Genomic DNA, 15,183 nt, shown 5'->3' with positions numbered 1-15,183 from the left:
TCTGGCTACAGAAGATCCCACATGACTGCTTTGCACTTTACCTTATATACCAAGACCAGGGGCCGGATTCACGATCAACTTTTTGAGAAAGAAGTTAAGAAAATTCTTAAGATAAATACTTCTTAAGATAAATACTACTTCAGAAGTTCTTAAGAATGTTCCTGCAAGTGCAATTCTTGAAAAATTCTTAAGAAGATCTCAAATATTTTCTTAAGAACATCTTATTTTTTTTCTTACGAATAAAATTAAAATAGCTATGGCTACAACAAATTTATTATCGCCACATTTTAATTGTATCACTTTATTATAGCCTACTTCTTTAAAGTAGCAACCACATCCCAATCGTGCTTTTGAATGTAAAGCGCATGCATGTGTAGGCTAGTTTAACGAAATTAACCATCAAAAGAGAATTTACTCTCAGGAAAGCTAACATGGATGACAAGAAAAGAAATAAAAACTTCACTAGGCAAGAGCTGGAGGTTCTTGTCGAGGAAATTATTGCAAGAAAGAAAGTACTACTTGGGAGACTGGATAACTGGATAAGTCGGCTGTTAAAAAAAAAGGACCAGAAAGATCAAGGGAGCAAAAAATGACATGTGGTGGATCACATCTATTATTCTTGATGCATTTGAAGAGAAGATTTTGTCAGTCATTGGAGATGCAGCGGTGACAGGCATCAAATCTGGTGTGGATACAGAAGAAGGTAAGCAGTTATCCCTTTCGCTTAGGTAGAGCGAACATTCAGATAACTATTTTTTATTATTCACATTTTTTAATGAAACATTGCTAGTTACATATGCTCATTTAAATGTCCGTTAAAACGTCAATATGCCTCTTTATTTACTATTATAATCAGCGACAGAAGAAATTTTTTTTAACGTTAACCCAAATATCGAGTCAGCAAGCGCTAACGTTACTGTTTGATTTACTGTGCAGTGACCATGACTGAGAGAGAAGTTGGAGAGGTAATCTCTCTCATGAATTTTATAATTATTATGCATCCTTGTATACATGTGTCATGAAAATTGCATTTATTTTGTTTAAGGCCCTACTGGAGCCTGAGATGAATTTATCACAGATCCTGTTAGATGGCAACCCTCCTCTGTGCCATACTCCCAAACCAAAGAGGTTCCGCACAGAAGAGATGATTGACATCCAGACCCAGCTGTTGAAAGGAGTTGCTGCACTCTGAAAAGTTCAGGAGGAGTTGCTTCAGGTTGGCCATAGAGAAACACTAGAAATAAAGAAATGTAAACTGTAGTAATTCAAGAAATATTTATGACAGTATGTCTCAAGAAATATATTTTATGACAAAATTATAATAATTCCATAAATATTTTGTGACAGAATTGTAATTGTATTGTATTGTAATATTTTTTTACTAGCAAATGTATATATTAACCAAATGTGTCATTGTTCTAATTAACAAATGCAGTTAAGTTTTTAAAGTAACAGTATTAACAGAAATTATTATTTATTAGTATTATTTAGTATTATTAAATAATTAGTATTAGTATTATTTTCTCAGGTGAATCGTCTGGCTATTAGATTATTGCGTGCTTGCAATATCTAAAAATATAACTTATTCATGTATTACATATTATTTAGGCATACGTTAATGGCAATGTGTGTTCCATCCACTGCACCCAGTACATTTGGAAATGCTGCAATCTCAAAGAATTTCTGTTTAACAAGGATTTGTTCTGCTGCTGTTGATGGTGTAGGGCATTGCTCGACAGAACCTACCAATGACTTTATCAATGAACAACATGATTGAACAAAGCTTCATTTTGGTCCAAAAGATCCATTTCCTGACAGGAAACACCTAGCCTTAACCGGAGTGATGACGTGACTTCTTTTAACAAAGGACTCTGTCTAAAGGACTTCTTAGCTCATCAGCAATAAACTAATCAGAACCCATCACGTGGATCTGATCACATTAAATCTATTGATTCTCTCACAAAACCCTCTTGTATTATCGGACGGAACAGGAAAACACCCATCAACGGATTTAAAGACGAATCTGTCCTATCAATACCTCCCTTGTGTGAGCAATCCATCCTGACCCGGTCACTCGTGACCCCGGTCAAAGTTTAAACTATGCTTAAGGACTCAATCTTGAATCTCAAAAGGGACAATTGTCGATTACTTAAAGTATTAACTATATACAGAATAATACATGCCATGATGTAATTACTAACATGTCTATTCAATGTATTCAATATGTGGGTTTTCTTCAAATGCATTATTGTAATCATTGTTTTAATTAGGTCAGTCTAGTAATATGTGTGTAAGAAGTGTGTCATGTTTGAGTTCTAAATGCAGAATTTATAATTCTGTGTAATTCTGTGTGAATGAAACATTGAAATTCAGTATCAGGAAAATATTAAGAAACTTTATATTGTTGTTAATAAAACAGGAGAATGTTCGGCAGATATCACGCGATGTGATCAATAGACAATAGACGAGGCGTGTCTAATCTCCGTAGCAACGTCTCATTGGAGGATCGCTCCCTTAAAACTATGCTGTCCGAACAAGCTAATGTCAGAAGCTGGAAGTCCGAAGTCAGTCAGAAATCGGTCAGAAGCCGGTAGCCGAAACACCGCTACTTTGACCACGGCGGAAAAGTCGCATGGGTCATTGATAACTGATTGACCGGGGCTGATTTTCCATCTAACACCCGATTTCAACCACGAGCTGCGCCGCTGATCATTCGACAGCCGTCACATCCAGACTCCAAAACACTTCGTGAAATATCTGACCAAAGTCTCCCAAGAAGAGAGCCACTCAAGCCAGGCGCTCAGAACAGGGCACCACACCAGCCAGCAGCATCCTTCAAAGCTTCCGCGCAACCCACAGGGCTTTCCCGAGAAGACGTCACCTGAAAGACAGCCAATCCAGAACGGGATTCCGCTGTACACGAGTCACGGAACAACCCGATTACCTCAGCTGTCACAGCAAACGCAGGTACAAGCAAACTTCTCTCTCTCTTGCTGGAAACTGGTGAAACTCCTTTAAACCTAAAGAATCAAGCCAAAGCTCTGCTTTTGTGATTTCCCTCAGGTTATGAGTTAAGTTAGCACTGAACTTGGGACTTTTCATAACTCATCAACTCCGCGAATGTGTGTGCATGTATGTATGTGTGTGTGTGTGTGTGTTTAGCCTTAGTTTCCTGTAATCATTAGAAGTAGTCAATAAATCTTGTTTTGATTTTCACATATACGAGTTTCTTGTGCTGTGTATCAAATTACTGTCTTAAACTCAAAGATCAAGTTACCTCTTGCTTATAATATAATAATTACAATAATAACAATAATCATAATAAAATATTGTTACTGTTGGCCGCAGAATAATATTTTATCCAGAATTGGTAAAATACTCTAACCTCAATTTTCGCTGGACGAATAATTGATGAAGTGTTAAATATTAATTCTGAATCATTTACAGTGAATCATTTACAGTTGATTCAATTCTTATTCCCTGTAACAATTAAATTGAGCTAATAAATAGGCTAAGTCCTTACAATGGGAACTTGATGAAGTTTTTCACCATTCTGCTGAGAGCCCTTGACATGCTAAAAACAATTCTGCACACACTGGATTGACTAATTCCCACAGTATTATTTAAAACTGCTTGGAACGATCCAGAAGCAAAGAATCATAGTGCAGCCATTATCTGAAGTATCACGGGAAGTGGAGAGGATGTTTTTGTTTTTCACTGCAAATTATCTCTCAGAATATGTGCCAGATACATTACTGAGTTTCTTGGTAGCCTATAAAGTCTAAGCAGAGCATGATCAGGAAGGGTGAGAGGATCTGCTCGATCTCTAAGAGGCCTTTCTGGCTGTCTCTCCCTATTGACAACCCACAGCACTTCCATCTGGAACACAGACATCTAATTAGCCAAGTATGCTAGTTTATATAGTTTATGTAAGTAAAATATTTAAGTAGTTACACAGTTTAATATAAGTTTTATAATTTTGTAAGGTTTAATATTTGAAAAAAGCATCAATTTTAACTTTTGGGGATTTACAAATAGTATTCAGTTATCCTAACTTTAAGAAATTATTTAAGATGATTTTTAAGAACGTTCTTTTCAAGAATTTGAAGTTTTCTTAAGTTTTGTCTTAAGAACAATCTTAAGAAAAAATACAAGATTTTTGGGAATACAAAATATTCTTATCTTTTTTCTCAAGTTAAAAAATAAGAAGAAATTTGCAGTTAAGAAGAATTTTATTCTTAAGAACATTTTGTGAATCTGGCCCCAGAACAATAGGATTGTACATTTTTATTTCTCCAACACCTGTTTTGGGGGGAGAGGAGTGGGTTTTCAGATATCTTGAAGAAACACCACCCAAAAGGAGGACAGAATTCTCCTTAGTTTTCAATCTTCTTCATAATACCAGTGACTGTTGTGAAATTGAGACCATATTACCAATCGAATTGAGAAATTTGAAATGATACCAAACACGAAAGGAAAAAACAATAGAAACACAAGTTACATTGTACATCTTGGAGAACTTTCAGTGACTTGAATCAGGGGGAAAGGAGGGTGTGTGTGTGTGTGTGTGTGTGTGTGTGTGTGTGTGTGTGTGGGCGGGGGGGGGGGGGGTTGGGGGCAGGGGTTGCATCCTGTTGATGTGTGAGGGCAAGGCGTTGTTCTATGCTATTTATTTGAGATCTTCTCTCCAGATGATTTTTTTTTTTTTTTTGCTTCATTGCAGGTTGCTTGATCTGATTGCTGATTGTCTGAGCAGGAAAATCAAGTCTTATAAATTGAATTACACATCAGAATATGTTGTAATTCAAAATTTTGTTAGAGAATGTGTTTATCTACCCCTCTATGTGCTCATTCTTTTGGGGATTCTTTTGTTCTGGGGATTATGTTTCATTAATTACAAATCAGATGTTGTATAGGATTTTGTCAGACACTATATCCCTCAGGAGTTTTACTGAAACAGTGTTTTACCATGGTTTCAATTTTAACATCTCCATTCTTTTTTTGTCTGTCATTGTAATTACCAATCCACTTTGTCTGAAAATTTTTCCTACTGTTTCCTACATTTAGCTGTAATGCTAGTGACCTTTCGTTGTGCTCAGTACCTCTTTGTTCATAGCATTTGGTTGATTTATTACAATTATGAATTAAACCTTCATTTGAGTCATTACCATACTATATTATTCTAGTTTATATACAAACTTTAGTAACTGTTTGTTATTATTCAGAGTGTTATAATTTTATTTGTTGCAATCTTCTTTTAAGCACTACACCCTACCTACACTGTTAGACCTTGCCAGGCTTTTTTACAGTAAACCACTGGCAACAGTGTTACAGTTTGTTACTGTTAAAATACATTTTGTGGGTTTTGTCTTTTTATCTTACACCTCTAACCCTTTTAAACCCCATGGAAACATCCTCTAGTGTCCACGCTAAAGAGTAAAAGTAACATTGACACTGTGTTGCAGTGAGATAATTAAGTTAATATGTAAGTGATGATTGAGCATTAATGATGAACACCTGCTGTTAACAAGCAGAATCACTGAAAAAAAGGAACAACAATGGGAAAAACAATCAGAAACTGACTTCCAGCCATTACACATTATTACACTTATTACTGACTGTTTAACTTCAATCAATTTTTATTTTCAATAAAACATCAACATCCATATCTGTTAATTCTCAACAAGAACTTCTGTACATGTATGAAAGAAATAATGACACACTGTTTGTGAACTGGTTTCACACTCAGTGTGGCTGAAGTCAGTTGTAGTTCTTGTGTTTCTGCTCGTCTCATTTTTCTGGTCTTGTTTCTCTGTCCTTCAGTGATTCTCATTATCAGGTGTTCATCAGTGTCTGAATTCACTCATTAGTGGAATTGCTTTGGCATGGTTCAAATCGTACTTATCTGACCGTTATCAGTCTGTAATAATTAATGAAGAGATGTCGTATCGATCACAGGTTCAGTATGGAGTACCACAAGGCTCAGTACTAGGACCGTTGCTTTTCACTCTGTACATGCTGCCCTTAGGAGAGATAATTAGGAAGCATGGTGTTAGTTTTCACTGCTACGCTGACGATACTCAGCTCTATATTTCCTCGCGCCCTGACGAAACCTACAAATTCACAAAACTAACAGAATGCATAGCTGACATTAAAAACTGGATGACAAGAAATTTCTTATTATTAAATTCAGAAAAAACTGATATCCTAATCTTTGGACCAAAAACTTCCTCACGAAAAAACCTTGAATACTCTCTAACACTTGACGGGTGCTCCATTAAATCTTCGTCCTCAGTTAGGAACTTGGGTGTGCTCTTCGATACCAATCTTTCATTTGAAAGTCATGTTTCTAGTATCTGTAAAACCGCCTTCTTCCATCTAAAAAATATATCTAAATTACGACATATGCTCTCAATGACAAATGCGGAACAGTTGATTCATGCATTCATGACCTCAAGACTAGATTATTGTAACGCTCTACTGGGTGGTTGTTCTGCTCGGCTTTTAAACAGACTACAGTTGGTCCAAAATGCGGCAGCTAGAGTTCTTACTAGAACCAGAAAGTATGACCATATTAGCCCAGTTCTGTCAACATTACATTGGCTCCCTATTAAACATCGTATAGATTTTAAAATCTTGCTACTTACTTATAAAGCACTAAATGGTTTAGCTCCCCAGTACCTAAGTGAGCTCTTAATGCATTATAGTCCTTCACGTTTATTGCGATCTCAGAATTCAGGCCAGTTGATAATACCCAGAATATCAAAATCAACTGAAGGCGGCAGATCCTTTTCCTATTTAGCACCTAAACTCTGGAACAATCTTCCTAGCATTGTTCGGGAAGCAGACACACTCTGTCAGTTTAAATCTAGACTAAAAACACATCTCTTTGCTCTTGCATACACATAACACATTATCAATACATTAACATTTTTCAAATCCGTTAAAGGATTGTTACGCTGCAATAATTAGGTCGGCCGGAACCGAGAACATTTCCTATAACACTAGATATACCTGTACATCAGAATAAGAATGGCATCTACGCTAATATCTGTCTCTCTGCTTATCCCGAGGTTTTCCGGGTGCTGGATCCAGGCCGTATCCAGATCAGATGGAGAACCTGTGTCTGGACCTGACTACAACGCAGCCCAGGAGACAATGGGCCTACAGATCCAGTTCTGGCTGCATAGATTTTTAAATCCCCGTATCCGCTTACAAATATATATATATAATCTATTTTTAATCTCTATAATAAAAAATTATAATTCAGATTTTGATCTCCATATCCATTTACATATATTATATATATCTTCCAAGGGGTTTTTTCCCTCCTAGGACTTTTTTCCCACGCTGGGTTTTCTCCTAGGGGGTTTTTTCCACCCCTGGGAGTCAGCCGACATTGGCTTAATGTAGCACCATCTTGTATATGTTACATATTACCACGCTTGTTTGTACAGCTTATTTTTAACCACTTCCCTTTTTTTTCTGTGCTTCTAATATGTAAAGCTGCTTTGAAACAATTACCAATTGTAAAAGCGCTATATAAATAAATTTGACTTGACTTGACTCTCTTCTTTTCATTCACTCTCTTAAGTGTACTATATAAGTGAATGAGGGTATAGGATGTGATTTGAAACACAGCCTCTGAGTGTCGATTTTGAGCACTGTTAACTCACAGTATATTCCTGTAGGCTACTTTCTTAGAAAATGACAAATATTACCCAGAATTCATTGTTTTCTACAGTATATTGTACAGTATATACAGTACTGTTTTAATGGAAAATGGTTTGTTGAATCCAGCTTCTCTCTGTGAAGGCGTGCACTCATTTCAAATGTCAATCCACTGAAACATGGCATGCCGCAATATGTAACGAAGCAGGTGAGAACCAATGAGCGTTCGATATCAGTGCCGTAAAGCTTCTCGAAGGTGGCGCTACTTTCACATTTGAATCATAACGAACGCAGGCTTTGACTGTGACGCTGCTGCTGAGAATAAAGATGAAGATTGATGGATAAAGGGCTGAATTCAGATCTGTTTCTTACGAACATATGGATTATAAAGATATGAAGTACAGCAAACAAACAAAATTGATGTGATTTGTTAATTTAAGTTGTGCTTTGCTGTATCTTATGGTTGTATTGTCAGTTGCTGCATAGGAGAAAATTCTTTCTAAATATTACAAAATGATTAAACAAATACAGAATTTATTTCCATAAGGTTTTAAATTGTAGTCTTGTTTAACATTTGTAATCTTCCGAGACGAGTTTGCAGCACAAACAGAAATGTTATTTTCATATTAAGTAGATGAGTAAACTGCATTCAGTAAGTTCGACTAAAACATGTATTGATATCACAATTGAATACAACAAATTTAAAACATTAATGCCATGATTTTAATATTAATACATGGGAATTCATATATATTCACACTTTACATAACACGTTTTATTGCTGTTAATACGTGAGTATTTTTACATTTTAGTGCTATAAATACATCTATGTTACACGTTTTTGTGTGTATGAAAACGTAAGTAAATGTACGTGTACCACACTTTACGTCAGTGTTTCTCAACCCTGGTCCTGAAGGACCCCCAACACTGCAGGTTTTGTCTTTCTCCCTAATTAAACACACCTGATTCAACTCATCAGCTCATTAGAAGAAACTCCACTACCTGAAATGAGTGTGTCAGACAGAGGAGACTTTCAAAATGTGCAGTGTTGGGGGTCCTCCAGGACCAGGGTTGAGAAACACTGCTTTACGTGAAAACACACATGTGTTCTCATGAGATCACGCTGGCCAGATGTGGGCCGGATCTGGGCAGACACAAAGTTGTTATCTGGGTTTAATAACAAATAATTTATCGGTTTATGCTGGGATGTGTAGGTTGTGGCTAGGCGACATGTAACATGAAATTTCATGGACGTACAGAAAAATCTATTCATACATTTTTGCAGGTGGGAGTGGGACAGAACATGAACGTTGCAGGCGGGAACAGGAGAACGTAACGTTTTCATTCTCTCTGAGGGAGTAGACATGGTGGACATATAGTATAAAAGCACCAGATACCTCGTTCTCACCATCACTTGCTCAAACAAAGGTAAGTGTTTCACTTAATATTTTTATAATAATTTTCAGATATCCTTCTAGTTACATACTGCATTTTTAATAAAACTGTTTTTCCCATTGCATAGCTAAACCGACTAAGGATGGCTGATAGCAAAAGCAAGTATTAGCTTATTTCATCAAAACAGATTTGAAAACAATACCAGCCATCATTTTTTAGTCTTTGAAAATATAGAATGTCTTTTTTTTTCACCAGTGGCTGTGACCCAATGGAGCCCAGAGTTTGTAAAAGAGCTTCTCCCTGCTGCAGAGAAGACAGCCCTTCTCTACCATCTATCTTACCTGTGCCTGGCCAACTTCCCCAACCTGGAGAGAATCATCCGGAGTCGGGCTGTGGAAACCCAGCTTCTGTTTGGCTCCTCTGATGCAACTATGTTGAAAGTAAGTTTCAGATTTCTCTTGATTTCAGTATTTTCATCTCTGTCACCTAGAAGAAAAAAAAAGAGGGTGAAATCTGTGTCAATTCTAGCTAGAGATTAAATTTAGCTAAATTAGTTATGATAGTCTTGCCCTTTACTGAAAATAAATACATAATTTGTCACAATATCATTTTTTTTTTTTTTTTTTTTTTTTAACTGATATTTTACATAAAATCTTTAAGAGTCTGTACACATCATCTTGGTTTGATATGCTTATAAATTTTAAATGCATTTCTTACATTTTTCTTTACATTTTAACTTAAATTATAATAAGAAAAGTTAATACAGCAGCATTATGAACAGCAAGATTTACCGGACAAATACAGACAATAATAGTTCTGAATGTTTTTGAATGTTTCGTCACCATCATTGTCATTTTTTTAAAGTCTGAGATACTTGATCTTGTGTCTCTGCTTTCTCTCAGTGTATTTTGACCAGTCAAAACCTGGTTGAGTCGCTGTTTCCCATGTTGGTGAAAGCTGTGGAGAAAAATAAGGCTATTTTGGCAGTTAAATTCCTAGAAAAAGCACGAGTCTGGATCCAAGACATTATCACTGATGTGGAGAAGATAGTGGAGAAGTAAGAACATTTTCCTCATGAAAACGTTTTTCAGAATTGCTTGAGCAATTGAATTATTCTTCTTCTATAATCCGGCAAAAGTATGAACATGTTTTCAGCTAAACTTTAGTTACACCAGCCCAATGTTATAAAATGTTAATTTCAATGCAACATTTCTTCAACATTGTATAGGTATGATTTACACAACAAAGATGTTGCATCGTCCACCAGTGATGTTGTCAAGGAAAAAGATGATACAGATAAAAAGATTACAGTACAAGACCAGGAGTTGAAGCTGACTGAAAGTGCACTGAATACTCTGAAATCTCTGCACCAAAAAACAATAGAAGAGCTTGCTGAAACTGAGAAAAAGATAAACAGCAAAAGCCAAGAGATTCAAGAATTTGCCAGATCCATAACCAAAACAAGTAGAGGCCTCGGCATCTTCGCTGTACTCGTTCCATTCATCGGGCTAATTGTTAAAAGCATTTATGATGCTGTACATGATCCTGAAAATATTGCACGAATGAAGGCTCTTGAAGCTGAATTGAATATCTTAATCTCTGATAAAACTGCTCTGAGTCAAAAGGAGTGGAACATCCAAGTCGATATCATTGATGGGCAGATGAAGGCTGCCAAAGCCAGTTTTGACCGGAGTGAGTCTGTTTTCTTTTATGTTTAAAGTATACCTATATGAAAAGTCATGCTTACAGTAAGACTGTGCCAAGATTCAAGTCTAGTTTAAGAAGGGAGCAAACGTGTGGCTTGTTAAAACATTTATTTCTCCTCTGCAGATTCCATACCCAACCCCATCCATCTAAAAGAAGTTCAGAGTAGCTTGTCAAAAATTCAGGCAGTTCTGATTCAGCTTAAATACTTCTGGCTGAGTGTTTCTGAAATGCTGGACTACCTGGAAAAAAAGACCTTTGTTGGAGAAGATCTTATTGAAGACCTTGCTGACCTAAAAGATGAATTTCTAGAATCAATCGAAATAGCCAAACAGGTAAAATTCATGTTTACATGATTACAAAAACATTTCCAGTAAGATATTCTAATATATACTAAGTTTCATCTAAATGTTTAATGTGTAAATGTTTTATTTCCACAGGCTTGGAGCAGTTTTGGTGAAGGCTGTAAAAAAGCATCTGTCATCTTTAGGCTCCAAACCAAAGATTCCTACAAGTTTCTGGAGGTCAGTCCTTCCTCTCTCTCCAAGGTGGAGTGGGAAAAAGAGTATGAAAGTGTAAAGAAACGACTGGAGAAAATAGATCGACCAAAAAGTGTGCCATCCTGTGTTACACCTGCTATTTCTCAATAATCAGAGCACTGACACACACAAGTACATCGTCCTATTTGATTTCTGTCTCATGATGCTGGTAACCTGCTGATGATGTTTATCCATTTACATACTGTACTTGTAAACTGCAGAGTTCTGTATTTTCTTCTACTTAACATCTAAAACAGTGTTCACATATACTCTTCTCCTTATGTATAATCTTTTTATGAGCTTTAGTAAAAATAGGCCATGATTTTAATATTAATACGTGGGAATTCTTATATATTCACACTTTACATAACACGTTTTATTTCTGTTAATACGTGAGTATTTTTACATTTTAGTGCTATAAATACATCTATGTTGTACGTTTTTGTGTGTATGAAAACGTAAGTAAAGGTATGTGTGGTACACGTATACTGTACTTGTAAACTGCAGAGTTCTGTATTTTCTTCTACTTAACATCTAAAGCATTGTTCACATATACTTGTCACGTAAATAATGACGGATGCAATAGCAAGTTAATCTCTTTTATTAAGAGCTTCACACACAGATGGTCAGTCACAGATAACACAACGAACACAGCAGGAGAGTGGTGACGCAGGGACCTCGATGGGCGATGAGAGTCCAGATGAATGGTGACTGGTGAAGTGCGTCCGTGAAACAGTGCTGTGTAATCCGTGGGTGAAATCCAGAGAACAATCCAAACGAGGAAACAGGGAACAGGAAACAACGACGAGAAATCCAGTCCAAGGAACAAACAACACAAGCAAACACGAGACAACAACACCAGGACTCCAAACAACGATCTGACAAACAAGAGACGAAAGACAAGGCGTTATATAGGCAGGTGTAATTGCAACCAGCTGCCGCTGATCAGATAATCAGCGGCAACGCCCACACAAACAATCAGGTGACACACTACAGAACACACAGACACCAGAATGAGACAGCGGATTCATGAACCGTGACAGTACCCTCCCTCCTAGGAACGCCTCACGGCGTTCCCAGAGCTCCTTACCTGTCGATTGTAATCATCGATGAGGGAGTGATCCAGGATGTCCCTGGCAGGAACCCAACTTCTCTCCTCCGGACCGTAACCTTCCCAGTCCACCAAGTACTGGAATCCGCGTCCCCTCCGCCTAGAGTCCAGAATGCGATTGACCGAATAAGTAGGTTCCCCATCTACGAGTCGCGGCGGTGGAGGAACCGGAGTAGGCGGATTAAGATGAGAGTGAAAAACGGGTTTAATTTTGGAAACATGAAAGGCGGGATGAATCCTCCTGTACGCTGGAGGTAATTTGAGTCGGACTGCCACCGGACTAATGATTTTGGTGACAGGGAACGGGCCGATGAATTTAGGAGCTAATTTATTGGCAACGGAGCGGAGCGGAATGTTCTTAGTAGAAAGCCACACCTTTTGACCAACGACGTATACGGGAGGCTTCGACCGGTGGCGATCAGTCTTAGCCTTGGTGCGCGCCCTCACCTGCAGCAGAGTCTCACGGGCTCTGCTCCAAGTGCGGTGGCACCTCTGGACAAAGGCGTGAGTGGAGGGACCGCGACTTCAGATTCCAGACTGGGAAACACAGGTGGCTGGTAACCTATACTACATTCAAACGGAGAGAGGCCCGTAGAAGACACTGGTAATGAATTATGTGCGTACTCAATCATAGAGAGTTGTTGGCTCCAGGAGGAAGGATTCTTGGACGCCAAACATCGCAACATTCGCTCCAAATCCTGGTTGGCTCTCTCGGTCTGCCCATTGGTCTGGGGATGGAACCCAGAGGAAAGACTGACAGTCGCCCCCAGCAGTCTACAAAACTCTTGCCAAAATTTGGACACAAATTGGGGACCCCTGTCGGACACCACATCTATCGGGAGGCCATGTAACCGAAAAATGTGGTCTACGACGGTAACCGCTGTCTCCTTAGCAGAGGGTAATTTGGTTAAGGGAACAAAATGAGTCGCCTTCGAGAACCGGTCCACCACGGTCAAAACGACCGTGTACCCCTGGGAGGGTGGGAGGGCGGTAACGAAATCTAGCGCAATGTGGGACCAAGGTCTCGAAGGGACAGACAGCGGTTGGAGTAACCCATCTGGGGGTCGATTGGAAGTCTTGCCAGTGGCGCAAACCGAGCAAGCCAAAACAAAACTGCGAATGTCACGAGCCATAGCTGGCCACCAGAATCGTTGCTTAACCAAAAACCTGGTCCGATTAACCCCTGGATGACAAGCCACGTTGGAACAATGACCCCATTTGATAACGCAGGACCTTAACTTCTCCGGCACAAACAAACGGTTCGGTGGGCATCCGGGCGGAGGCGTTACCCCTTCTAAGGCCGACAGGACCTTCGATTCGACCTCCCATGTAAGAGTGGAGACCACTAATGTCTCGGGAAGAATACACTCGGGAGTAGACGGGCGTTCGGAAGGATCAAAAATGCGAGATAAAGAATCGGGCTTGATGTTTTTGGAGCCCGGGCGGTACGATAGAGAAAAATCAAAACGTCCGAAAAAAAGTGCCCACCGAGCCTGCCTGGAGTTAAGTCTTTTAGCCGATCGAATATACTCAAGGTTCTTATGATCTGTCCATACGATAAAGGGTACCCCCGAACCCTCCAACCAATGACGCCACTCTTCCAACGCTAATTTTACTGCCAACAACTCTCTATTACCAATGTCATAGTTGCGTTCGGCTGGAGATAAACGATGGGAAAAATACGCGCAAGGATGCATCTTATCGTCCGTGGGAGAACGCTGGGATAGTACTGCACCTACCCCCACCTCTGACGCGTCGACCTCCACCACGAACTGACGCAAAGGATCAGGGGCAATGAGAATGGGAGCCGAAACGAAGCGACTCTTCAGTTTGGCAAATGCAGCTTCCGCTGCATCTGACCACCTGAAGGTCGTTCTGGGGGAGGTCAAGGCGGTCATATCAATATGTCATCCAGGTAGACATAAATGAACTGATCGACCATGTCTCTCAACACATCATTGACGAGTGCCTGGAAGACCGCTGGACTGTTGGACAGCCCGAAGGGCATGACCAAGTATTCAAAGTGTCCTCTAGGGGTGTTAAACGCTGTCTTCCATTCATCCCCCTTCCTGATGCGAACCAAATGATAAGCGTTCCTTAAGTCCAATTTAGTGAAAACGGATGCTCCCTGCAACCTCTCAAAGGCTGAAGACATCAACGGCAAAGGATAAGTATTCTTTACCGTGATGTTGTTCAGCCCTCGGTAATCAATGCAAGGTCGCAGAGACCCATCCTTCTTCCCCACAAAAAAGAACCCCGCCCCCGCTGGAGAAGAGGAAGGGCGGATGAATTTCGCTGCAAGAGAATCAGAAATATATTTCTCCATGGCCTCCCTCTCGAAGGTGCGTGGCTGCAACGAGAAATGCAAGGAACACTTGTTCAAGAACGCTCTACAAAAGTTCGGCTCACCGGCATAAGTCTGAGGAACAGGAAGGCGTGGTTCTGGCTGATCCCACCGCTCCAGCGGCGTTGGGGGAATCGGCGGTGGGGGTGGCGCAGTGGGAGCTCGAAGCTGTTGAAGTTGCTGGGAGAGCTCAGACACCTGCGTCACCAGCGCTTGAACAGCGCGTCCGGTGGAAGAGATACTCTCCTGCTGTTGGTCCATGCGAGAAATGCTGTGGTTGATGAACTCCGTCAAAGCTGCTGAGCTTGCTGCATCCATAGTTGGTCAGATCGTTCTGTCACGTAAATAATGACGGATGCAATAGCAAGTTAATCTCTTTTATTAAGAGCTTCACACACAGATGGTCAGTCACAGATAAC

General features: G+C 39.4%; 1 protein-coding gene across 1 annotated transcript; it reads left to right on the top strand.

The window, feature by feature from the left end:
• Positions 1-9,008: 9,008 nt before the first annotated feature.
• On the top strand, positions 9,009-11,618 carry LOC125258052. Its single transcript, XM_048174864.1, has 7 exons — positions 9,009-9,099; positions 9,194-9,224; positions 9,322-9,506; positions 9,969-10,123; positions 10,295-10,758; positions 10,897-11,105; positions 11,211-11,618. The coding sequence occupies exons 2-7, from the start codon at positions 9,209-9,211 to the stop codon at positions 11,418-11,420; spliced, it is 1,239 nt and encodes a 412-aa protein (XP_048030821.1). The 5' UTR covers positions 9,009-9,099; positions 9,194-9,208; the 3' UTR covers positions 11,421-11,618.
• Positions 11,619-15,183: the final 3,565 nt, after the last annotated feature.

This window comes from Megalobrama amblycephala, linkage group LG22 (assembly GCF_018812025.1).
Source record: "Megalobrama amblycephala isolate DHTTF-2021 linkage group LG22, ASM1881202v1, whole genome shotgun sequence".
Lineage (NCBI taxonomy): Eukaryota > Metazoa > Chordata > Actinopteri > Cypriniformes > Xenocyprididae > Megalobrama > Megalobrama amblycephala.
This window is presented reverse-complemented; position numbering and strand designations above follow the sequence as displayed.